Below are 23,020 nucleotides of genomic sequence, written 5' to 3' on the forward strand. Positions count from 1 at the left end.
ATATCTTTAGAAAATATTATTGGTTTAACTTTTTACAGCAGAATATTTAATTACATAATTGACTGAAAATAGCTTTTAATTAAAAAAATGGGTGTGTTTGACATACAGGCCTTTACATCAGTTTAACCCTTTCGCATTCAGATTAATCTGCCAAATGAAATGGTTATGCATTCACATTGCTTTCAATTAATCATGCATTATTTCATAGCTTTGGGATTTCGATGGTGTGAGAGGCAAAATCTAGCAAGTTTGAACATGAGATAGGTAGAATATTTAGGCCGGATATGGCTGGTTTAAATGCTAAAGGGTTAAAGGCTTCTTACATTTAGTATATAAGTTACATCAGTGTAAAAACATCTTAAATCAGAGCAAGGCCTCTTACATCAATATACAGCACACAGGGTCTTATACATCAGTGCTCAGTATAAATGCTCCTTACATTATTACATAGGCTCTTTACATCTGGGAAAATGTCCATATTTCAATGTAATGCCCCCTTATATCATTGTAAAAGAAAAACAAAAAGCTGCTCTGAATAAATGCAGAATCAAAAGGTTCTTCAAAACAAAATATTTGTTCTTCGGTACAAACCTTCATTTCATAGAACTTTAGTAGGAGATCCCATGCATGCATCAATTTGGTGGTGCCAGATGACCTGTTTGGAAAACAGCCCCATGTCACAAGACTGTTGCTTTGACCAAGCTGTATAAGAAAAATGGAAAGTGAAACAACCATTAATATTTTACCAAACAAAATGAGATAAAAATGATAATTATTTTTAACATAGCCCACCTCCACTCGTATTAGCCACCACTCAGTGAAATACCCTCTGTTCCCACCTTTATTCATTTGCAAATCGTCTTCCACACTCTCAAGAAATTACTTAGTTGAGTTCAAATTCTGCTGAGGTTGACATTGTCATTTATCTTCCTGGGGTTGATAAAATAACAATCAGCTGTGCACTGGGGTCACTGTAATCAATTAGCCCCCGTCCCACAAAATTCCATGTCGTATGCCTATAGTAGAAAGGATTATTATGTAGAAATGAGGAGAAAAAAATCAACCCTTACCAATAATTGCTGGTTAAATAGTAACTAAAGACATGGACAAGATAGGGAGAGGTACATATGTATTTGAGAAGTTCACTTCCTAACCACATGGTTTTGGGTTCAATGCAACCGTGTGGCATCCTGGGCAAGTGTCTTTTACTATAGATCTGGGCTAATCAAAACCTTGTAAGTGAATTTGGTAGACACAAAAACTGAAAGAAGCCCATCATATATGTGCTTCTGTCTGTGTGTATTTATATCTTTTTTCTTGACATTGCACAATGGTTGTAAAAATGAGTGTCACTGTTGTACAAGTGGTGTTGTTTGTTTCCAACCTTCCATGAAAAACCTGTCAGGCCATAGGGAAATAATATTACCTAGTTTTAGAAGCAAATGAGGCTTGGTGACAGGAAGGGCAACCAATTGTAGAAAATCTACTTAAAAAAGTTGTGTGATCCATTCAAGCGTGGAAAATAGACATTAAAATGATGATGATGCCTTCTCAGACTAGTTTTCAGGAGTGTATATATAGAGAAACATAGCAACATGTTATTTTATTTCGTATTATTTTAGAATAATCATCAGGAAGAGAAGAAAAATCATCGATGGCCTATGCTCCATAAGAAGTAAAAGGCATCATCATCATCATCATCATTTAATCTTGCAGGCTCATGGGTGCTGGTGCCATGTAAGAGGCACCTGTGCTGATGCTGCCCCTGAGCAAAAACCATCGTAAGTAAAATAACCGGTGGCACATTAAAAGCACCCAGTACACACTATAAAGTGGTTGGCATCAGAAAGGGCATCCAGCTGTAAAAACCAAACCAAATCTGACTGGAACTTGGTGCAGCTCTCCGGCTTACCAGCTCTGGTCAAACCTTCCAGCCCGTACCAGAATGGAAAATGGACGCTAAATGATGATGATGATGATAAGTGCATGTTCGTACACAGCAGCAGTTGATTATATTGGCCCAGGGTCTTGACTGGTATTATATTTTATCAACCCCAGAAGGATGAAAGACTAAGTTGGTTTTGACAGGATTTTAACTCAAAACTTAAGGAGACAGACACTAAGAAACTCTAGCATGATAAAAGCTTAGCACACCAGTATGCTTGTCTTTCCATATTACAGAAGATCATTTAAACTTGCAGACTTTATAGAGTGAATATTGCTGATTTGGATCAACTCTGGTTGCCTTGACCTCTGCTCCTTTATCAATGTGAAAACATAATGTCAATGATTTGATCTGGTGTTTAACACCATGATAACAGTGGTTGCTTACCTCAACTAACCCGTGCTGCATTAAATCACGAATAGACATTGCTAGCTCCCTACGAACTGCTTGAGTCACAGCTGGACTACTTTGGGGTAATGGATCCTGTAATATAAAGAACAACAGTAACTGGTTAACATTTCAAAACCAAGATGAAAAAAAACAATCAATTTTTTTATTGCATGTTTTGCAAAAGAACTTAAAATCCATACACATAAGTATTCTTCATCCCCTGGGTAATCATTGAGTGAACCTCGACATGGTCATTGAATTTGCTAGACATATTAGTCATATCTCCCTCAAATAATACCCTACTATCTTTAAAAAAATGTGCCTAAAAAATGTGGTAGTCACCACTGGAATGCCTTTTGATTATAAGCCTGGTCAGTGAAGACTGCCCTGGGCAAAACAAGAGCAACTTCATTTTCCTTACTTTATATCTATTTTTCCAGTGGGTTTGATAGGGCAACAATTTACATATATTTTTGGAGAAAGTAGGTTTTATGGTTAGGATGTATTTCAAGAAGCACTCATTGAAATGAGGGCAGCTTTGTTTTCTTAAAAGGCTAGTATTTAGCTTGTGAAGTAGAGAAGACATAAATCTTCCTTCAGACATGTCACAGGTATTGCTATCTGATATCATATCCAGATGATACAGTATCTATTCCTGATAAGTGGCATTTCATGCATGCATGAATGTAGATCAGGGGTTCTCAACCATTTTTTTTTATCTATGGACCCCTTGATTCCTATTTTACTCAGATGAACCCTCACAGTCATTCGATGTTTGAAAAATCACATCATATTTTTATAATTAAATACTATTAGGAATTGTATTAAAAAAAATATTGTTAAAATATTTATTGTATTGTAGAAATGTAAGCAATTTATGCCGCATAAATTTTAACAAAAGTAAATCTTATACAGATCCCTAAGGGTCATACAGACCCTAGTTGAGAAACACTGATGTTAAGTATGTGATGCCTACTTAAAGTCTATAAATGATTGCAAATAACAAATCAGATTTTCACATAAATATTTCATTTTATAAAAGACAGCTGGGAAGACAGTCCCCTACATATATGTACCCTACACCAATTATATGGTCTTGATTTTTACAGTTGTTTGCTTTGGCAACCAAAAGTCACCTCTGTATGTTAGCAGCATCACCTCTGTGTATTCTCAATAGAAGACCTAATTCATATCATTGCAATAGAATGGATTCTTCCATTAAAGGTACCCAAAGGCAAGGCAGTGGTTTTAAACCAGATAAAATTGTAAGTCTATCACCCAAGTAGGCCTCGGCAGCATTTGAACTCAGTGTGCAAAGAACCGAAAAAAAAATACTACAAGGCATCCTGTCCAAAATTCTGTCAGCCTGATTTGTATTTTATTTTGTCAATTCCTTGTCCTACCCTAAAGGATAAACGGCAAAGCTGACTGCGGCAGGATTTTCAAAATGATATTGTAGGGTAGGTGCGAGAGGCCAGATCTAGCTAGTTTGAGCATAAAACAGATTGAATAGCTGGATATGGTCAGTTTAAGTGCTCAAGCAATAGTTCTCAGCCATTTTTTTTTTTGCCTGTGAACCCTTTGATTCTTCAGCGGAACCTCCCATGGCCATTTGAAGTTTAAAAAAATCCCATTATATGTATTTTCATAATTAAATATTATTAGGAATTGAATAAAAAAAACTGCTAAAATATTTAGTGTATCACAGAAGTAGAACTGATCTACTGCACATAAATTTTAACAACAAAATCATGTATGGACCCTCAAAGGTTATGAGGATTCTTGATTGAGCACCACTGTGCTAAAGGATTAAATACAGTACTGGCAGAGCTCATATGTAGTAGTCATAGTAGTAGTAGTAGTAGTAATAGCAGCAGTGACCCTAAATAATGAAGAATGTGAGGTGATGGCAGTGGTAGTAGTGATGGTGGTGGTAGTAGTGATGGCAGTGGTAGTGGTGATGGCAGTGGTTGTAGTGATGGTGGTGGTGGTAGTAGTGATGGCAGTGGTAGTAGTGATGGTGGTGGTAGTAGTGATGGTGGTGGTAGTGGTGATAGCGGTGGTAGTAGTGATGGTGGTGGTTGTAGTGATGGCGGTGGTAGTAGTGATGGTGGTGGTAGTGGTGATGGCGGTGGTAGTAGTGATGGCGGTGGTTGTAGTGATGGCGGTGGTAGTAGTGATGGTGGTGGTAGTGGTGATGGCGGTGGTAGTAGTGATGGTGGTGGTAATGGTGATGGCGGTGGTAGTGGTGTTGGTCTATGTAGGTCCTTACCTCATCACTTTCACTGTCAAAATCACTGCTGTTAGGGATCAGGATTTCCTCCTCAGCTGCCACTTTCAACACTTTGTTGATACTGATTTCTAACTGAGCACGAAGGTCTCTGAAACGAACCAAACAGAAACACCTCTTACATTTAATTACATGCTGTCATCAAATTGCTGGGGCTGTAATTATGGGTCCTTAAAATAACAACAATGACAGAAGAAAAGACTGGAATAGAGAATTTAAAAAAAAAAAAAAGAATCATTCCCAAAGTGATAAGGAATTATTGAACAACTAATTTAATTTTAGTAAAACAGAAGTGTTGTTGGCCAGTGAAGTAATTCTGCTGAACACTTGGTCTTTGGATATGCCGGTGCTACTTATCTGGGCAAAATATCTCTTTTATTTTTCTCTTTTACTTGTTTCAGTCATTTTGACTGCGGCCATGCTGGAGCACTGCCTTTAGTCAAGCAAATTGACCCCAGGACTTATTCTTTGGAAGCCTAGTACTTATTCTATCAGTTTCTTTTGCCGAACTGCTAAGTTACGGGGATGTAAACACACTACCCTCGATTGTCAAGCGATGTTGGGGGGGACAAACATATACACACAAACATATACATATATATATAGATATATATATATATATAGACATATATATGACTGGCTCCTTTCAGTTTCCGTCTACCAAATCCACTCACAAGGCTTTGGTTGGCCCGAGGCTATAGTAGAAGACACCTGCCCAAGGTGCCACGCAGTGGGAATGAACCTGGAACCATGTGGTTGGTAAGCTGTTAATGATATCTTTCAAAGCTTTTGTAGAAAAGGTGATGGCCAATTAATTCAGTTTATTGTGCAGTTAAGAAGTTTGCTTTGTAACCACCAGGTCTCTGGTTCATTCTCACAGCACAGCATCTTGGACAAGTGTCTTCTACTGTAGCCTTCAGCAGACCAATGCCTTGTGAATGGAATTGGTACAGAGAAACTACCTAGAAACCTGTCATTTATATATGTGCATAAACATGTGCAAGTACATAAACATTATCATTTCCACTTTTTTGCATGAAACTATTTGGGCTAAAAAAAAAAATGGTGAAATCACATTGATATCCTCTGTGGGTAACACAACTTGAGGCTCTGCACTTTTGAAATTTAGTGGAATAGAAATTAGTGACAGGAAAAGCATGATTTAATTAGAGAAAGTGAATTGGATTACGAGATAATCAGAGATATTTTAGTGTTATGTATACACACCTGTAATTGAAGAGGTTCTGACTAGAATTTATATAATCACAATCGTCATTGTTTTAAAGCCCAATTTTCCATGCTTGCATGGCTTGGATGGAATTTGAGGCAGATTTTCTACATCCTTGCTGATGCTAACCCTCACCTATTTCCAAGCAAGGTAACATTGCCAAGGCATTTTTATATTGAATATTGAAGATGAATGATTCAGCTTGTATGACAGTGATACTCATTGACAACTGTCTGTCAATGTCATGACAAAGAGACACAAACATACACAACAGGTGTGGCTGTGTGGTAAGAAGCTTGCTTCCCAGCCACATGGTCCTGGGCTCAGTCCCACTGCATGGTGCCTTGGGCAAGTGTCTTCTACAATAGCCTTAGGCTGACCAAAGCCTTGTGTGTGGATTTAGTAGATGGAAACTGATAGAATCCTGTCATATATATATATATATATATATATATAGATGTGTGTGTGTGTCTTTGTGTCTGTGTTTGTTGCTTGACAGCCAGTGTTGATGTGTTTATGTCGCTGTAACTTAGCAGCTCAGCAAAAGAGCCTGATAGAATAAGTACAAGATTTAAAAAAAAAAGTCCTGGGGTTGACTTGTTCAACTAAAACCCTTCAAGGTGGTGCTCCAGCATGGCCACTGTCAAATGACTGAAACAAGTAAAAGAATACTCACCATCACACACATATGCGCATGGGTGTGTGTATGACAGACTACTCTGTTTTCATCAATCAAATCCACTCACAAGGCTTTGGTAGACCCAGGGCTATCATAGAAGACACTAGCTAAAAATGTTAAGCAGTAGGACTGAACCTGAAAGCATGTGGTTGGGAAGCAAATATCTTAACCACACAGCCATATATATATATATATATATATATATATATATATATATATATATTTATATATCAACAATTGAGGGTAAAATTAATTAATTATTAATCAATTTCACCAAGTATTCAGTATGTAAAGGGACCATTTTAGGCGAATTCAAAATATTACATTATATATAAGGGCTTAGTAAAATAAATTACTTTGCCACATACTGAACTCATTAGAAATAGCAGCTAAAGAAATTTCTTCAGCTATTTCTAATACTTAAAGAAGATCTCTCTCAGATAGTGTTTGCCTAAACCAACTCACAAAAGTATGGGGGAAAAAAACATTAAAAAATCAAGTGCAAAGGTTATTTGAGAACGTATGTTTCTAGATTAGTCAATTCGACATTTCTTTCGTCAGCTCAGAATTCCTTGAATCGGATTTGGGAACACTGAAAGTCGGGAGCATACTCTTTCGGCTTCTAATCACCTCTAGAATTCTGCTCGAACTAAAAGTGCTATCAAATTCGAATATGCAAGCGAAGAATTTCTGCTCTCCCCTTTCCACCAGCGTGGGTTAAAATTGACAAACACCATGTATTAACGGTGAAAACCGCAGCATTTAACAGAGAGAGATGAATTATAATTTCAACAATTGAGGGTAAAATTAATTAATTATTAATCAATTTCACCAAGTATTCAGTATGTAAAGGGACCATTTTAGGCGAATTCAAAATATTACATATATATAAGGGCTTAGTAAAATAAATTACTTTGCCACATACTGAACTCATTAGAAATAGCAGCTAAAGAAATTTCTTCAGCTATTTCTAATACTTAAAGAAGATCTCTCTCAGATAGTGTTTGCCTAAACCAACTCACAAAAGTATGGGGGAAAAAAACATTAAAAAATCAAGTGCAAAGGTTATATATATATATATATATATATATATATATATACATATATATACATATATATATATATATATATATATATATATACATATATACATATATACATATATATATATATATATATATATATATTTATATATATATATATTTGGATTGGCGAGCTGGCAGAAATGTTAGCACGTCGGGCGAAATGCTTCACGGTATTTCGTCTGCCGTTACATTGTGAGTTCAAATTCTGCTGAGGTCGACTTTGCCTTTCATCCTTTTGGGGTCGATAAATTAAGTATTAGTTACGCACTGGGGTCGATGTAATTGACTTAATCCGTTTGCCTGTCTTTGTTTGTCCCCTCTATGTCTAGCCCCTTGTGGGTAAGAAAGAAATATATATATTTGGATTGTTAATGGCAAAGGAGATTCTAAGCAGGAGTGGAGGATCATGTAGTTGATTATTGCACTAACGCTTTTGTTAGTGACATGGTCCCTACAAAAACATTGAAGTTAGAAGCAGAGCTTGTTGAGTATTTTCTCTCAAGAAATATTTGTCAAGATGGACAATGACACCACTAGAAATGAGTGTCAACAAAGCAATGCCCACTTCATTATATCAATGAAAATGAAAGCATAGTTTGGAATATATTTTTTTTTCTGATGCGAGTTGTGTAGTTTACAATTTACAAGCTAATGAAGCACAAATTTAGCTGTGTAACAAAGAAATTGATGTGCAAGAATCAACATCTTTTAAATATATGTGAACATATTACCTGTCAGCAACTTGCCTGAATCCAACCTATCTGGACAGGTAATTGTCACATGACAATGGACAAAAATCACACTCCCGCACCAACAACCAAATTATCACCAAATTCCATCCAAATTTACGAAACATTTTTCTATGAATTTTATACAAGAATAACAGCATTTTTCATTAAAAAATCTCTAGTTTTTAATAGGACAGGGAGATTTACATAGAGAAAGCAGTACAAGAGTTTAATAGTTAAAGGAAGGCTGGAAGAGGAACCAATGGATATTACTACTAGCTTTGGGCATCATGATGATGCTAATATTAATTTGATAATTAATGGAGGTGATTTAGAAAAGAAACAGGTATGTGACCAGCTGCATACCCAGAACTTTGACCAGAACTTCAAACATTGAATATGTTTTTGCAAGTTAGATTGAAGAAGAGGAGGAGAAGGGGCAGTGCTTTTGACCTTTATGGATCAAAATAATCAATCATAGAATTATTAATAAGAGATTTTAACAATCTATGTATCAGTGTTTGAACAGATGTTTGGTTAGATAAAATAAACGACTTCTAACATTTTCAGTGACTTCATTAGTTTGTCAAAAAAAATAAAACAAAATGACAAAGAAAATGTCTGTCTTAACGAAATTTCTAACTATTGTGAAAATATAGTTCAAGGTATCATCATCATCATCATCATCGTTTAACGACCGTTCTCCATGCTAGCATGGGTTGGACGGTTCGACCGGGGAATCTGGGAAGCCAGAAGGCTGCATCAGGCTCCAGTCTTATCTGGCAATGTTTCTACAGCTGGATGCCCTTCCTAACGCCAACCACTCCGTGAGTGTAGTGGGTGCTTTTTACGTGCCACCCGCACAGATGCCAGGCGAGGCTGGCAACGGCCATGGTCGGATTGGTGCATTTTACGTGCCACCGGCACGGAAGCCAGTCGAGGTGGCGCTGCGCTATATGATCAAATAAACCCTACATAGAGGTGCAAGTGGGGGTATACTCGGGGGGTATTGGTGTAGAAACGTCCGGTATTGGAGGAGGGGATGGGAGGGAGGGCGGGCGAACCTCGAAGCAACGAGTTTGAATATAATTCGTAGGAAAGTTAAAGTCTTAGCTGGCCATTTTTCTGAAAATCCGTGTTTTGTCAGGAAGATGCAGCGAGTATGAGTTCGTGCCGATTTTTAAAGGAAAGAAAAAGGTCAATAAATACTTGCCATTACATTTTTAATCAACCAAATATGAACCATTTTGTTGCATAATGCGTCTCCATCTTTCCTTTAACTTGAAAATACCCTCTTCCCAGAATTCAGGTGGTTTCATGGCAAAGAATTCATCAAGGTATTTTTTTATGTCATCCAAAGAATTGAAATTTTTAGACTATTCTGTGGAGACCTGAATAAGTGGAAATCTGAAGGAGCAATATCTGGTGAATATGGAGGGTGGGGTAACACATCCCAGCCGGGCTGCAGCAATTTTTGTCTGGTTCCCAAAGCATCAGGTGCCGAAAATGAACTTTCTTATCTTCCATTTTAAAGGGTTACAGAATTAACACAGGTTATCGGAACATAAACCTTCTTCCACAAAAAGATAGCTTTAACTGTGCTCTAAATGCAGGTGTAGTCAAATCCTATTTTATGTACTCAACTGTGTTCTAAAATAAGTCGAAAGGTTAGCTACTATAAATCAGCACAAACTTTCTGGACAACTCAATAGTTAGACTGGTTTAAAAGAACTTGTAATTAAGCTGTTACATTGTTGAAGAGGGAGACAATCAACATCAAAATTATTAATAATTATTTTTATGCACCAAATAAGGCTAAACCTGTGCAATCTGTTGAACCTTACTTACCCCCAATGGTTTCCTTTGGTTGTCCGTTTCAATAGATTCTTCTGAAATTCCTGGGTGCCACATCCTAACTGAGTGATAGCAAAGACTTGTAGTAAAGCTAATGCTTTCTTCATTAAAGTTAATGTTGTCTGGCGTAGATTCTGTCAAATAAGAATAAATAAACAATAATAATTTCAATAATAGTGGTTTCAAATTTTGGCACAGGATCAGCAGTTTTTGAGGGGAGGGGGAAGCCGATCACACAAACTCCAGTACTTGATTGATAATTATTTTAGCGACCCTGAAAGGATGAAAGGCAAAGTTGGACCTTAGTGGAATTTGAGCTTAGAATGTTAAAACAGATGAAATGCTCTTTACCATTTTGTCTGGCATACTAATGGTTCTGCCAAGTCACTGTCTTTTAATAATAATAGCTTTGGTTTAGGTACAAGGCCAACAATTTTGAGTGGAGGTGAGGATTAAGTCAAAACCATTGGTCCCATTACTCTAGTTGAGTATTTTATCATCCACTCACCCGTGTCCCCTAAAATGATGAAAGGCAAAGTTGACATCAGTGGGATTTGGATTCAGAAAGTAAAGAGCTGTAAGAAATACCACAAGGTATTAACTGTGAAGCTCTACTGATTCTACCAACTTGTTTTCAACATAGGCACGAGGCAATTGTTTCTCTTTTTGTAAGAGATAGGGGAATGTTGATCGATTAATTCAACACCAGGATTTAACTGGGACTTTATCAACCCTTGAGGAATGAAGCAGGAAGCTAATCTTGGCTGGATTTGAGATCTGGACATAAAGAGCCACAACAAATACAGCCAATCCATTTTGGCACAAGGCCAGCACTTTTGAGGGGAGGGGAAATTCAATTAGATTGACTCCTGTACTTAACTGGTACTTATAGTAACCCTGAAAGGATGAATGGCAAATTTGAATGAAAGGCAGAATTTGAACTCTGACTTAATGAGTCGGAAAAAATGCCACTAAGTATTAGTTTTTAAGTGCCAACAATTTTACCAGCTTGCTGCCTTTCATTGCTCTTTAATATCAGTTTTAAATTTTAGCACAAGGCCAGCAAGTTTGGGGGAGGAGTAAGTCAATTACAACCCCCTCCCCCGTACTCAACTGGTACTATTTTATCAACCCTGAAAGGATAAAAGGCAAAGTGAACTTTGGCAAAATTTGAACTCAGAACATAAAGACAGGTGAAATGTCACTAAGCATTTTGCCCAACATGCTTATGATTCTGCCAGCTTTAATATCAATAATAATTATTTCTCATATCAGTTAACTTTAGGATAGATCAGGTACTTATTTCCATTAACCTCCTCCGAAGGAAGAATTAAAGCAGTACTGTATTAAGAGTTGGTGAGACCCTAAGCTATATAAAACTCGGCAGCTCCTTGTTAAAACATTATACTAGATGATTTTTAAAAGATTGAAAATGCATATGACAATTATTCTGAGTTCTCTGAAGATTGTGAGGGCCTAAATGGTAGCTTGTAAAGTTTGCCTCTAAATCTGACATTGTGAGAACGGCAAAGTTGTGTGCACTTGAGAATAGCAATTAAGTCTTGCTCTCACGTAGTTTTGGCAATTATAATCTATCAAGAGCAAAAATGTAGGCTTGACAACCAAAGGGGTTGTTAGTTTGGTTAAGTCAGAACCAGGCCTACTGGTTCTGGTGGAAACTGTGTGGAAGTTTTTTGAGGCTTGGATGGACACAAGGCTATGGTAAACAACACTTGCCCAAGATACCACAAATGGTAACTTGGTATTTCATACAAACTTCTTAACCCCACCCACTTAGCTATGCTGGTTCCAAATCGCCCATGTATATACACGCACACTGTTCCTTTCATTCACATATCTTAATCTGTGCTCTCATTACTCTGCAGTTCACTCCCTTGGCCATTTTACATCTGTGTGAACAAATACAATAAAGTTGTAATGACTCCTTAATATTACAAGGTTAATAGTAAGCTCACTAGTGCTGGTGCCATGACAAAAACACATCCTGTACACTTTGTAGTGTGGTTAGCAGAGTCAAGGGGACATTATAGTCTTGTTGAAAACATGACAGGCTCTCTTGTGCTGTTACCATGATAAAATATACATCTAGTGGATGGTGATTTGAAGGGCATTCGACCACAGAAACCAAGCCCCAAATGAAACATATGGGTGAAGACATGGTTCTCTGACCAATCTGTGAGTGGATTAATCTCTGAATAAGAACTGATCCGACCATGACAGGCAATGCATCCCCGTTGCCAGATATGCTTCCACAGAAAACTGGAAAAGAAGGAAACCTGTGGCACTTGTTTACAACTATCACATGAAGTCATGCCAAGGAGACAGTAATACACATACATACACACACACACACATAACAGGCTTTTCTCAGTTTCCATCTACAAAATCCACTCAAGGTTTTGGTTGGCCTAGGGCTATAGAAAGAGACACCTGCTGAAGGTACTATGCAGTGGGACTAATACAAAAACTTACCTGATTGGTGCTTGTGCCTACATATATTTATGCATATGTGCATGTGTGTGTGTGTGTGTGTGTGTGTGTATACACACAAACATAACAATGAAATAATTTTATAATGGAAAGCAACTTACTTCTGTAGTAGCGTTATCAGACAATCCCCGCTTGTGGTTTGAACTTTGAGCAGAATCTTTCATATCAACAGAAGAAAATGTCTGCAAAGAGATTAGATTTACATTCAAAATGGTAGTCATATTTATTTAAGTTATGACAATTTAAAGTCTGTAGTTCTCAAAAATATCCTCAGAACTATTTTAAGAAGCTGGTGTCAAAGTCTTTATTTTCAGTCTTGGAAACAAAGTGTAGTGGAGTAACATGCAAACTGTGAATTATGAGTATTTTTTAACTATAAGGAAAGAAAGAAATCATCATCATCATTTAACGTCCGTTTTCGATGCTAGCATGGGTTGGACGGTTCGACCAGGGTCTGGGAAGCCAGGTGGTTGCACCAGTCTCCAGTCTGATCAGGCAGTCTTTCTACAGCTGGATGCCCTTCCTAACACCAACCACTCCGTGAGTGTAGTGGGTGCTTTTTACGTGCCACCGGCACAGGAGCCAGAGGGGGCTGGCAACAGCCATGATCAGCTGGTGCTTTTTACATGCCACCGGCATGGAAGCCAGTGAAGGTGGTGCTGGCATTGGCCACGTTCGGATGGTGCTTTTTACGTGCCACCGGCATGGGTGGAATATATCTTAATTAATATTGAAAGGAAAAGTGTGTAAGATTGTTTCTGTTATAAAAGAGTTTTTAAATTAATTTTATTGTTGGTAGATGTGAAATAACAAATGTTGGTTGTTTCAATTATAAATAAACATTTTTTTCTTATTTACATTAAATGATAAAAATTTATAATGTTAATAAATATGAAGAAAAACAGCACTGAAATGTTAAAAAAAAAATCTTTACTTCACAGACAGATAGAATAGTGAGGGGGGAGGGGGATGAAGAGGAAAAGAAAATGAAGGGTAGGGAGAAGACTACAGGCAAAAAGAGAGAATGCTTACCTTGCTATGTACAGAACATGTACACCGTTCCTTTCCTAGAGGACCTGGGCTTGTAGCTTCCCCTACAGGAAGGTAGGGCAAATAAGAAAAAAAATATCTGTTACATAAGGTTACATTTAACTTTTTAGCATTCAGACTATTCTATCAAATGTAATGTTCATATATTGACATTATTTCAAATTAATCAAGCATTACCTTGTAGCTTAGACATTTTGATGATTTGATAATTTATTTTCAGACTGACATTGTGGTGCAGGTGTGAGAGGCTGAATCCTACTGGTTTATATATATATATATATATATATATATATATATATAAATATGACTGCATGTGTATCGTTGGCGATTTTTTCCCTCCGTCTTCCCTTCCTTGGATCTTTCCTTTTCCTATGTTTCTGATGAAGAGATCCACTCGAAACGTTAAATCCTCCTTTCTTTCCTTTCCTGAGTATCCAGTAACACTATACTTGTTCCACGTCCTTGTAATTTTGTGTTTTTGTGTTTGGATTAACTATATATATATATATATATATATATATATATTTATCTGTGAAAGCGTAGTTGTGGCCATTTCCAGTGTAATGTAAATAGCATCCCTGCTGGTGGTGTGTGAAAAGCACCATTACACTCTTAGAGTGGTTGGCATCAGGAAGGGCATCCAGCCATGGAAACTATGCCAAACCTGACTGAAGCCTGGTGTAGCTCTTCAGTTTGCCAGTTCCAGTCAAACTGTCTAACACATACCAGCATGGAAAGCAGAGGTTAACCTTTCATGTGAACTTGTGGTGCATATAAACACCCATGTTTTTATCGCTAGTGGGAGATAATCATCCATTGTTGTCACCTCATGTGATTTCGGCCTTGGTTGGTTTTGTCAATGGCAGATGTCTGTGGCTAGACATGGCAATTTCTCTGTTAGCTATATATATATATATATGTATATATATATGTATGTATGTATATATATATTATATATATATATATATATATTATATATATATTATATTTTGTGAAATTTGATTTAGTATTTCTAAATTGCATTTTCCCTGTAAGTTTGGAATAATATTCCCTCAAATTATTATTATTATTATTATTATTATTATTATTATTATTATTATTATTATTATCATAATATATATATATATATATATATATAAAATTCCAGTGTCTAATCTGATATTGGTGTCACAAATAGCCAGTGGGCTTATCAAAACATAATTGATAGCAACAAAAGCAGCATTAATACCAGAAGGTAATATTTATCTCTACTTAAAAGTGAACGTTGAGTTAGAATACAAAATACTGTGTTATTTGCCATGAGAGAACATCTCACGTGGACTTGTGGTGCATATAAGCACTTGTGTTTATATCATCACTAGTGGGAGATAATCATCTGCTAATGATGCTGGAACTACAAGACCATGTGATTTTGGCTGTCTTGGGCTTCTGTTTCAGCAAATTAAGTCCATTTACTAGATTTTGATTGGCACAAGGCAAGAGCAGATGTCTACCCAAGTGTCATGCTGTGGAATTAACCCTTTAGCATTCAGATTACTCTGTCAAATGTAACGCTTGTCTATTCACATTGCTTTGAATTAATTATGCATTATCTCATAGCCTTGAGTTTTCAAATGATGTAATTGTTTATTTTGAGAATAACATTGTAGGATAGGTGTGACAGGCTGGATCTGGCCAGTCTGAACTTAAAATAAGTAGAATATTTTGGCTGGATATGGGTGGCCAAAACTATGTGATTGCAAAATAAACTTCTTATTCACACATGCATCTGGGAGTGTGTGTACGTACACATTCTTACACAAAGTTTTAGGAAGGATCTGAAGTGATTTATCACTACCTTCTTCAACTAGACAAGGACGCTTCTACAGTGGTTGCTCAGCTTGCTAGTGATAGAATTCAAATCATATCCTACCAGACTTATGTATGTATATATATATATATATATATATATATATATATATATATACACAAAAAAAATGAACGCATAAGATAACTCATTCCTAGACATACTGCTTCAAATTAAGACAGAATCATCATCATCCAGTGTTTTAAATCCTGGTTTGGTACCCATTTAATGGAGGTTGGCTGGATTTACCTCAATGCCATAGCAACTGCCCTCACACCATCTCGCCTGGTTTTGGGCATTCTCCTTTTTCAAACCAACCCTCCCACTCTCCTCCTCCACTTGTCCCCTCCACTTTTTCCTCAGTCTACCTTACTTTTGCACAACATTGGGAAGGGGGGCTCCGAAAGGGGTTTCAGGGAGTAGCGTCCCTGCCTTCTTGAGCTAGTTTTCCACCACATTTCTTAAAAATCATTGCAGAGGCCTTGGCCTCGAGACCACTCATGTCAAGAAACTGAGGTTGGGGGTAAGCAAGGGCATGGTCCCCGTAGAAAATCCAGCCCTAAGAAAGTCTCAAATTAAGACAAAATGCTTTTGATTAATTGGGTAACTTGGTTTGTGAAGAAATTCCTTGGGTTATTTTTTCCATAAAAATTTCTCAACATCTCACAAATCTCCCCTTCTCCTTCACTCTCTCTCTCTCTCTCTCTCTCACACACCCACAGACACACATGTTCATATCTAAAGCTGATTATTTACTCTGATGCTCTTCTGGGTTTCTCATTCATGCATGTTCGTTCAAGTGACAACATGATGAATAAAGGAAATCTACATGTACCAGAGACAGACAGACAGACATTCATATACATACATGCTAAATATAGACACACTCAAGCGCAATTTGAAATGCAGTGTTTATTCTATGTATTTTATATGCATTTGAGAATTGTAACTGTTGGGTCTATTTTTATTAAAGGGCAAAAAAAAACCCAAAAACAGAAAAGAATTGCTAACTTACCTTGCAAAAACTGAATAAATCTTTCTAAATCTGTAATCTGTGTTTTGAGCTGGTCAACAAGTTTCCCTTTCACTTTAGCAGGATTAACAATCTAAAGAAACAAGATACAAACAGTTTTACATAACAACAACAACAATAATAATAATAATAATCATTTCTGCTATAAGCATAAGACTTGAAATTTTGTGGGTGGGTAGGGGATATAGCTGAGTACATCAACCCCCAGTGCTCAAGTGGTATTTATTTTGCCGACCCCAAAAGGATGAAAGGCAAAACTGATCTTGATGGAATTTGAATTCAGATTGTAAAGATAGACAAAATGCCACTAAGCATTTTGTCCACTGTGCAAAACCATTCTTCTTGCTCACTGTCTAATGATAATAACAACCCTTTCTGTTATAGGCACAAAACCTGCAATTTGGTGGAGGGGGGCAAGTTGATTACATCAACCCCAGTGTGCAACTTATTTCACTGACCCTGAAAGGATGAAAGGCAAAGTTGACCACAGCGGAATCTGAGCTCAGAATGTAGTGGCAGACAAAATACTACTAAACATTGCGGCCAGCATGCTAATGATTCTGCCAGATCAACACCTTGAATAATAATAATAATAATAATAATAATAATAATAAATACCCTGATGCAGTACCAGACAGTGGCTCTCATGGCTTCTGATCTTAACTGATTGGAAGTGTTATCATGTACATTGTTTTGTCTTGGTATAAAAGATAAAATACAGCAAATATTCTGCTCAGATGCAGTACCAGGCAGTGGCTCGCATGGCTTCTGATCTTAACTGATTGGAAGTGTTATCATGTACATTGTTTTGTCTTGGTGTACAAATGTTCTGCTCAATACCACAGATTTGCCTGTCAGTTGTTAGACCATGACCAGTTGAGCATGTCCCTTAGTGGCTGACGATATGTGCATCTCTGATCATGAGCAGAAGTAGTGGGGGAGCATCATAGCCATGTGTTGAGAGGAAGTCTTCGGGGTTTGAATAATTCACCTCTGGAAACATGGGTGTTTTGTTCAACATCCTTAAACAAGCCTTATTCAAGGACCTTTTGAGCGGGTTGGGCTACTCGATCAGAAGAAAATTCTAACTGGGCCTCACCTGCAAGGTCATGTGCTGTTTATCTTGATATGAGATCACCATGTCGCACACATATGATTGTGATGCATGTGCCTAGTGTACCCTTATCAGACAGGTAGTCATGATGGGTATACTGGGCTTTGTATATTTTACCCCAGTGTCACTTTGATGGCATGCACTGCTCTCTCACTCAATAATGATAATAATAACTTCTTTTACTTGCTACAGGGACATGAGATGAGGGCATTACAAGAACAGTTCATAATTTGTGTGGAAATTTACATAAAATTTCCTTGAAGAGAGACTGTTCGTTATAAAATTATATAGGAGAATCTTTTTATTCAATTATATTCCAAATATGAGCTTGATAATAATCAAGTTAGTTATTTTTACTAAATCGCTCCAAAGCATTTATTTATTTAAAAACAAAATAACTAATAGGGATACATAATGTATTAGAAATATAGTTAACCAAAAGGTTTCAATTGACTTACCTGCCCAATGGCATTGTCTACAATTTCTTTCAGTTGATCTGAACTGAAAAAAGAAACACAAAGATTAATAAAACATTGTCTTTAGCACTTTGAAACCAAGAGTAGACTTTAGTGGGCATGGTTTCACTGGGCTGTAGCCCTGGAAGATGCAAAATTGGTCTGCTACATGGTTTTATGTTTACCACAGAAAATAATGTTTCCTCCACCAGTCAGTGAGCTGTAAGCACAAATCTAAGTGGTTTCTCAGTTATGGGTCTTTTAGTGTTTATAGTCAAATGAAATCAGGCCTACTAACGCATACTTGAAGGTTCAAAGGGTTAATGAGTGTTTGAAAATAGGGATAACAAGGTTATTACCTGTTGCTATGCTGCCATTAAAAATATTTGTTAACCATGCACATACCTTCATAAATTGTTCAAAGTGAAAGTCTTTAAAAAAAATCTTGCTGTAAAGGTAACGCTGGCATATATATATAGTTGACTGAATATAGGGAGGAAGTGAATGGATTTGGAGATCAGTGTAATTAATCAAAAAGCAAGTTGTTGCACTGTTAGAGAAACATCATCATCATCATTGTTCGACCGTGGTCGAGACAATGGAATTTACTATGCTACGCCAGACTTCATGGTCCATCATAGCATTATGGAGGTCCTGTTGCTGGATGCCTGTACCCCTGAAGATTACATCAGAGTAGGAGAGTGTGCGCACTCTGGTATTGCAAGCAGATGGCTTCCAGAGGAGAAGAGGAGAAATTACCTCGTTTTCAGCTCTACAACAATGTCCAGCAAACTAGACTCTTCTACCTTTCACAAGAGATGATACAGGTGGTAATTTCCCATATATTTGTACATTGGTTGGATGACGCTTCCACGAGAGATTTTGAGCTCTCATAAGGAAGCGAGTGTAAGTTCCATCCAACCACCTCTGTCTAGGGAGATAACCTTACAACAAATCACTCGGTCTGTAGCTTAGAAATACTGGGTTGACATCCAGTGGGAACAGCTTTGTTTCATGGAGAAGGAAAGATCTTCTTTAGTGCTTGGTTGTACAATGCTTTCCAATGTGTGTAGTAGTGGCGTGCGCACACATTATTAACCATTTGAAAAGACTATGGAGTTAGAGAAACAAGCAAGTGGAGACACTGTGAAATGCGACGGACCGGCGTCCTCTCCGTGTGGGGAACCTATACACCAAGGAAACTGAGAAACTGGCCCTTATGAAGGAACAAACAAACAAACAAAACTGCTAGGATGATTTATAGACAGGTTCAGGGAACTGAAAGATTTATTGCATACATATATAGATACTAGTTCATGTTCTAAAAAGAAATATCAGTATTCTCTGTGTAAAAAGCACTTAGTACACTGTAAAGTGACTGGCATTAAATTTAGAACTTCTAAGATTCAAACTATTCAATTAAATACTATCATTGTAAACAACATTGTTTGCTTTGTTCAATAGGAAAATTGGCAACTATACTGGCTTCAAGTTTGGAAAGTCACAAGTCGTGAAAACAGAGAGGTATCCTTAAGTTGACACTGGCTCTTACAAGGATCTTTATACGGTCAATAGACCTTCTAGAAATAACAGAAAAATACCCCTCAAATCACACTGTACAGTGTTAAAAAATGGAAGAACATTCTGGATTATGTAGATAGGGATACACTATACCTGGCAAAAAATGACAAGATGGTCATGACAAAAATGTTTTTGATCATAGGTCTGCTCAATCAAGGCCTACTTAGGGTTAAACGACCATTTCAGTATAATGAAAATTATTGTAAAGTTGAGAACAAAGAAATTTTTCCTTACCTTAAGTGGTCAAAATTCTCTAGCTTTAAGTCCAGTTTGTTCTTGAGTTGGTCAATAAGTATTCGTTGCTTCTCCATCATCTGACTAGTCGGGAGTCCAGCTTCACCATTCTTTGGGAAGAAAATGGTTAAGAGTTAGCAATAATAATAGAAAATGTAACAACTGATATCAATTAGTCCAGCTCTACATCAACTATCTTTATTAGTAATATCAGTACTGTTGTATCACTACAGATTGGGGTATTGTTTCCTTTGTGCCACACAGCTGGCAGACATAGTAGCATAGCTAGGAGGAGGAAAAGGAGGGAACAAGGGGTCAACCCACCCTGAGCAACATTTTAATGGAGCAGTATTTTGGGGTTTGCTGTATAAGTGTGTCCAGGCTTGGGGGAGATAAATTCATGAGCTACCCCAGGTAGCATGAACTACTAGGCAACCAATAAACTATAAGTTCCTACCAAACCTTCCATAGGACTCAGGGAGTATATATCATCATCATCATTTAGCGTCCACTTTCCATGCTAGCATGGGTTGGACGGTTCAACTGGGGTCTGGGAAGCCAGAAGGCTGCACCAGGCCCAGTCTGATCTGGCAATGTTTCTACGGCTGGATGCCCTTCCTAACACCAACCACTCCGTGAGTGTAGTGGGTGCTTTTTACGTGCCACCGGCATGGGGGCCAGGCGAGGCTGGCATCGGCCATGATCGGATGGTGCTTTTTACGTGCCACCGGCACGTAAAATTATATATATATATGTTATTTTGAGATAGAAGTCCCCATGCAAGTCATTAAATCCTAATACACATCACACCATATCATAGAATCATATTTTAATATTTACTCTATCAGTTCTAAATTTCCCTTGTATATGTGTTTCATGAGGTGCGTTTAACATTCCCTAGACACTTAGTCTTTTATAGAAATACGTCTTAACTGCAACCCCAATCATCAGGACTCTCGATAACTTTATTATAATTCAATAACTATTTCTATATTTTAACAGTTACGAATGTAACTAACAGACAAATATGCGTGTATGCAGGGTTTATAATTTATGTCAAAATATGAAACATTACTGCCGGTCTTATCCCAAGAAATCTACTTTGCAATAAAGGTGTTACAAGTTTGATTCTACTCCAAGGTATCTTAGACAAGTGTCTCCAAACACAGCCTTAGGTCATCTTAACCTTTGTGAATGAAATTGGATAGATGTAGATAGAAACTGTGTAGAAGTCCATTTAGGTGGTAGATTTAATCCAATTTAACATCATCACTTGGTGCTTTGTTTACTTTTGGCATGGTCCACTATGTTAAAAGCATCTTAGACCATCCTGATGATAAGCGAGCTACTTACCACACAGCCACTCCTGCGCCTTTGTCTGTTCACATTGATCTCAAATCTACCACTACATTCAATCAATGCCAGATCTCTTATTGCTAAAAAGAGTGTTAGCCATATAATGATCACCACTGCTAAACTGCATACACACACGGAAAATATAAGCCCTAACTGCATGCCTTGTTGGTGTTTACAACTTACTTTATATGCGTATAACTCCAAGTCTTCCAGCTGCATTTTCAGTTGATTGATTAATTCTTTCTGTTTTTCCCGCTGTTCATTTATTTTAATTCCCCGCTCATTGTCATTCTAAAATGTGCAAGAAAAAGAAACAGGTAAGAGAGAAAAAAAAAAGGGGGGAAATATTCCATAACAAGTGACAGAATAAAATATACACCTGTAACCAGTAAATTTCTCTCCCTTAGTTACAGGACTAATCTTTTCATGTAGAGAGACGTGGTGAGTATATTACATTGATAGTGTTTGCTGTCATGCATTGGTTGTGATAGAATGCATAAGTACTATGTATTGTGTGGAACGATAAAGCATTCATTATAATCATTTAATGTGCTTTCTATGTTGGCATGGGTTGGACAGCAGAACAGGAGCTAGCCAGTTGGAGAGTTGCCCAGGCTCCAGTTATGGGATCTTTTCGGTTTGAACTGCAGTTTTTTAAAATAATTTCCATGTAACTAAACACTTTTAAACTTCGTATACTGATAGAATGTGTTTATAAAACATCTTTTTCTCTTGGCTTTATTGATAAAATTCTATAGTTTGTAAGATATTTGTTGTTTTTTTCTTCAATTTCTACAATTTCAACCAATCAATGACGTCTATTGAGGTGAAAACATTCTGTGCCGTATGAATATGTCCCTTGTTTAAGAAACAGATTGGGTTTATTTACATTTGTGAAGAAAAAAAGATACCCTTCCCCCCACCCCTAACCCTAAAACAGATTGAAATGCAATAGATCGATACTAGGGTCATAATTATGGGTGACAATTTCATATGACACCGCTAGAAAAAACTGCCGTTCAAACTGAAATGATCCCAGTTATGTTTTGGCATGGTTTCTACAGCTGGATGCCCTTCCTAATGCCAAGCACTTTATAGAGTGTACTACCAAGGAATGTCAATTGTGTGGAGTGGAAGATTAGCTTAATTGTATGCGTGTGTTGTAGAGGCACTGTTCAGTATCTTGCATGTTATGATACAATGTTTCTGTGAGAAGAGCAATGAGAGGTGTGTCTGCTAAGTGTCCTGAAGATGTAAGTATATTTGAAGCATAGACAGGTGTCTATGCTTCACTCAGTGTAGCTAAGGCTGTTAAGCTATCTAATGTAATATTATATGTTGAGTGGAGTATGAGAAGTGTTGTGTATGTGAGGAGAGAGGGAAATGGAGTAGACTGTTGTGAATACATAGAGGTCAACCCACAAAAATTAGAGAATTTGTGATACCATTACACATGGGCTCAACATTGTGAAAAATAGATGGCAGGGTCCAATCACAATAGGTTTTTGTTAAAAACTGATAGTGATTAGAATGGTGTGAATCAGTGTCATGTGTATGTAAGAAGTAGTTGTTTAAGCCCAGGTCAGTCCTGAACACATACAATGTCATCATTTGATGTCCGTTTTCCATGCTGGCATGGGT

The 23,020-nt window shown here is 37.2% G+C and overlaps 1 protein-coding gene and 1 long non-coding RNA gene across 2 annotated transcripts in view; one reads left to right on the forward strand and one right to left on the reverse strand.

Annotated features, from left to right (window-relative positions):
- LOC115220398 (RUN domain-containing protein 1) overlaps nucleotides 1–23,020 on the reverse strand; it is a 110,780-nt gene that overhangs the window by 11,228 nt on the left and 76,532 nt on the right. Inside the window, exons 5-14 of the mRNA XM_029790520.2 lie at nucleotides 21,563–21,670; nucleotides 20,024–20,133; nucleotides 18,212–18,254; nucleotides 16,622–16,712; nucleotides 13,743–13,804; nucleotides 12,812–12,892; nucleotides 10,194–10,333; nucleotides 4,608–4,716; nucleotides 2,333–2,428; nucleotides 592–702 (exon numbers count right to left, since the gene is read on the reverse strand). Coding sequence (XP_029646380.1) covers nucleotides 592–702; nucleotides 2,333–2,428; nucleotides 4,608–4,716; nucleotides 10,194–10,333; nucleotides 12,812–12,892; nucleotides 13,743–13,804; nucleotides 16,622–16,712; nucleotides 18,212–18,254; nucleotides 20,024–20,133; nucleotides 21,563–21,670 — 951 coding nt within the window. The remainder of the gene's footprint in view (nucleotides 1–591; nucleotides 703–2,332; nucleotides 2,429–4,607; nucleotides 4,717–10,193; nucleotides 10,334–12,811; nucleotides 12,893–13,742; nucleotides 13,805–16,621; nucleotides 16,713–18,211; nucleotides 18,255–20,023; nucleotides 20,134–21,562; nucleotides 21,671–23,020) is intronic.
- Nucleotides 128–22,040, forward strand: LOC118766589. The gene is made up of 3 exons (XR_005002533.1): nucleotides 128–226; nucleotides 8,875–8,881; nucleotides 22,030–22,040. It is a non-coding gene; the product is annotated as an uncharacterized LOC118766589 (long non-coding RNA).

The sequence above is a fragment of the Octopus sinensis genome, linkage group LG16 (assembly GCF_006345805.1).
Source record: "Octopus sinensis linkage group LG16, ASM634580v1, whole genome shotgun sequence".
Taxonomy (NCBI): Eukaryota; Metazoa; Mollusca; class Cephalopoda; order Octopoda; family Octopodidae; genus Octopus; species Octopus sinensis.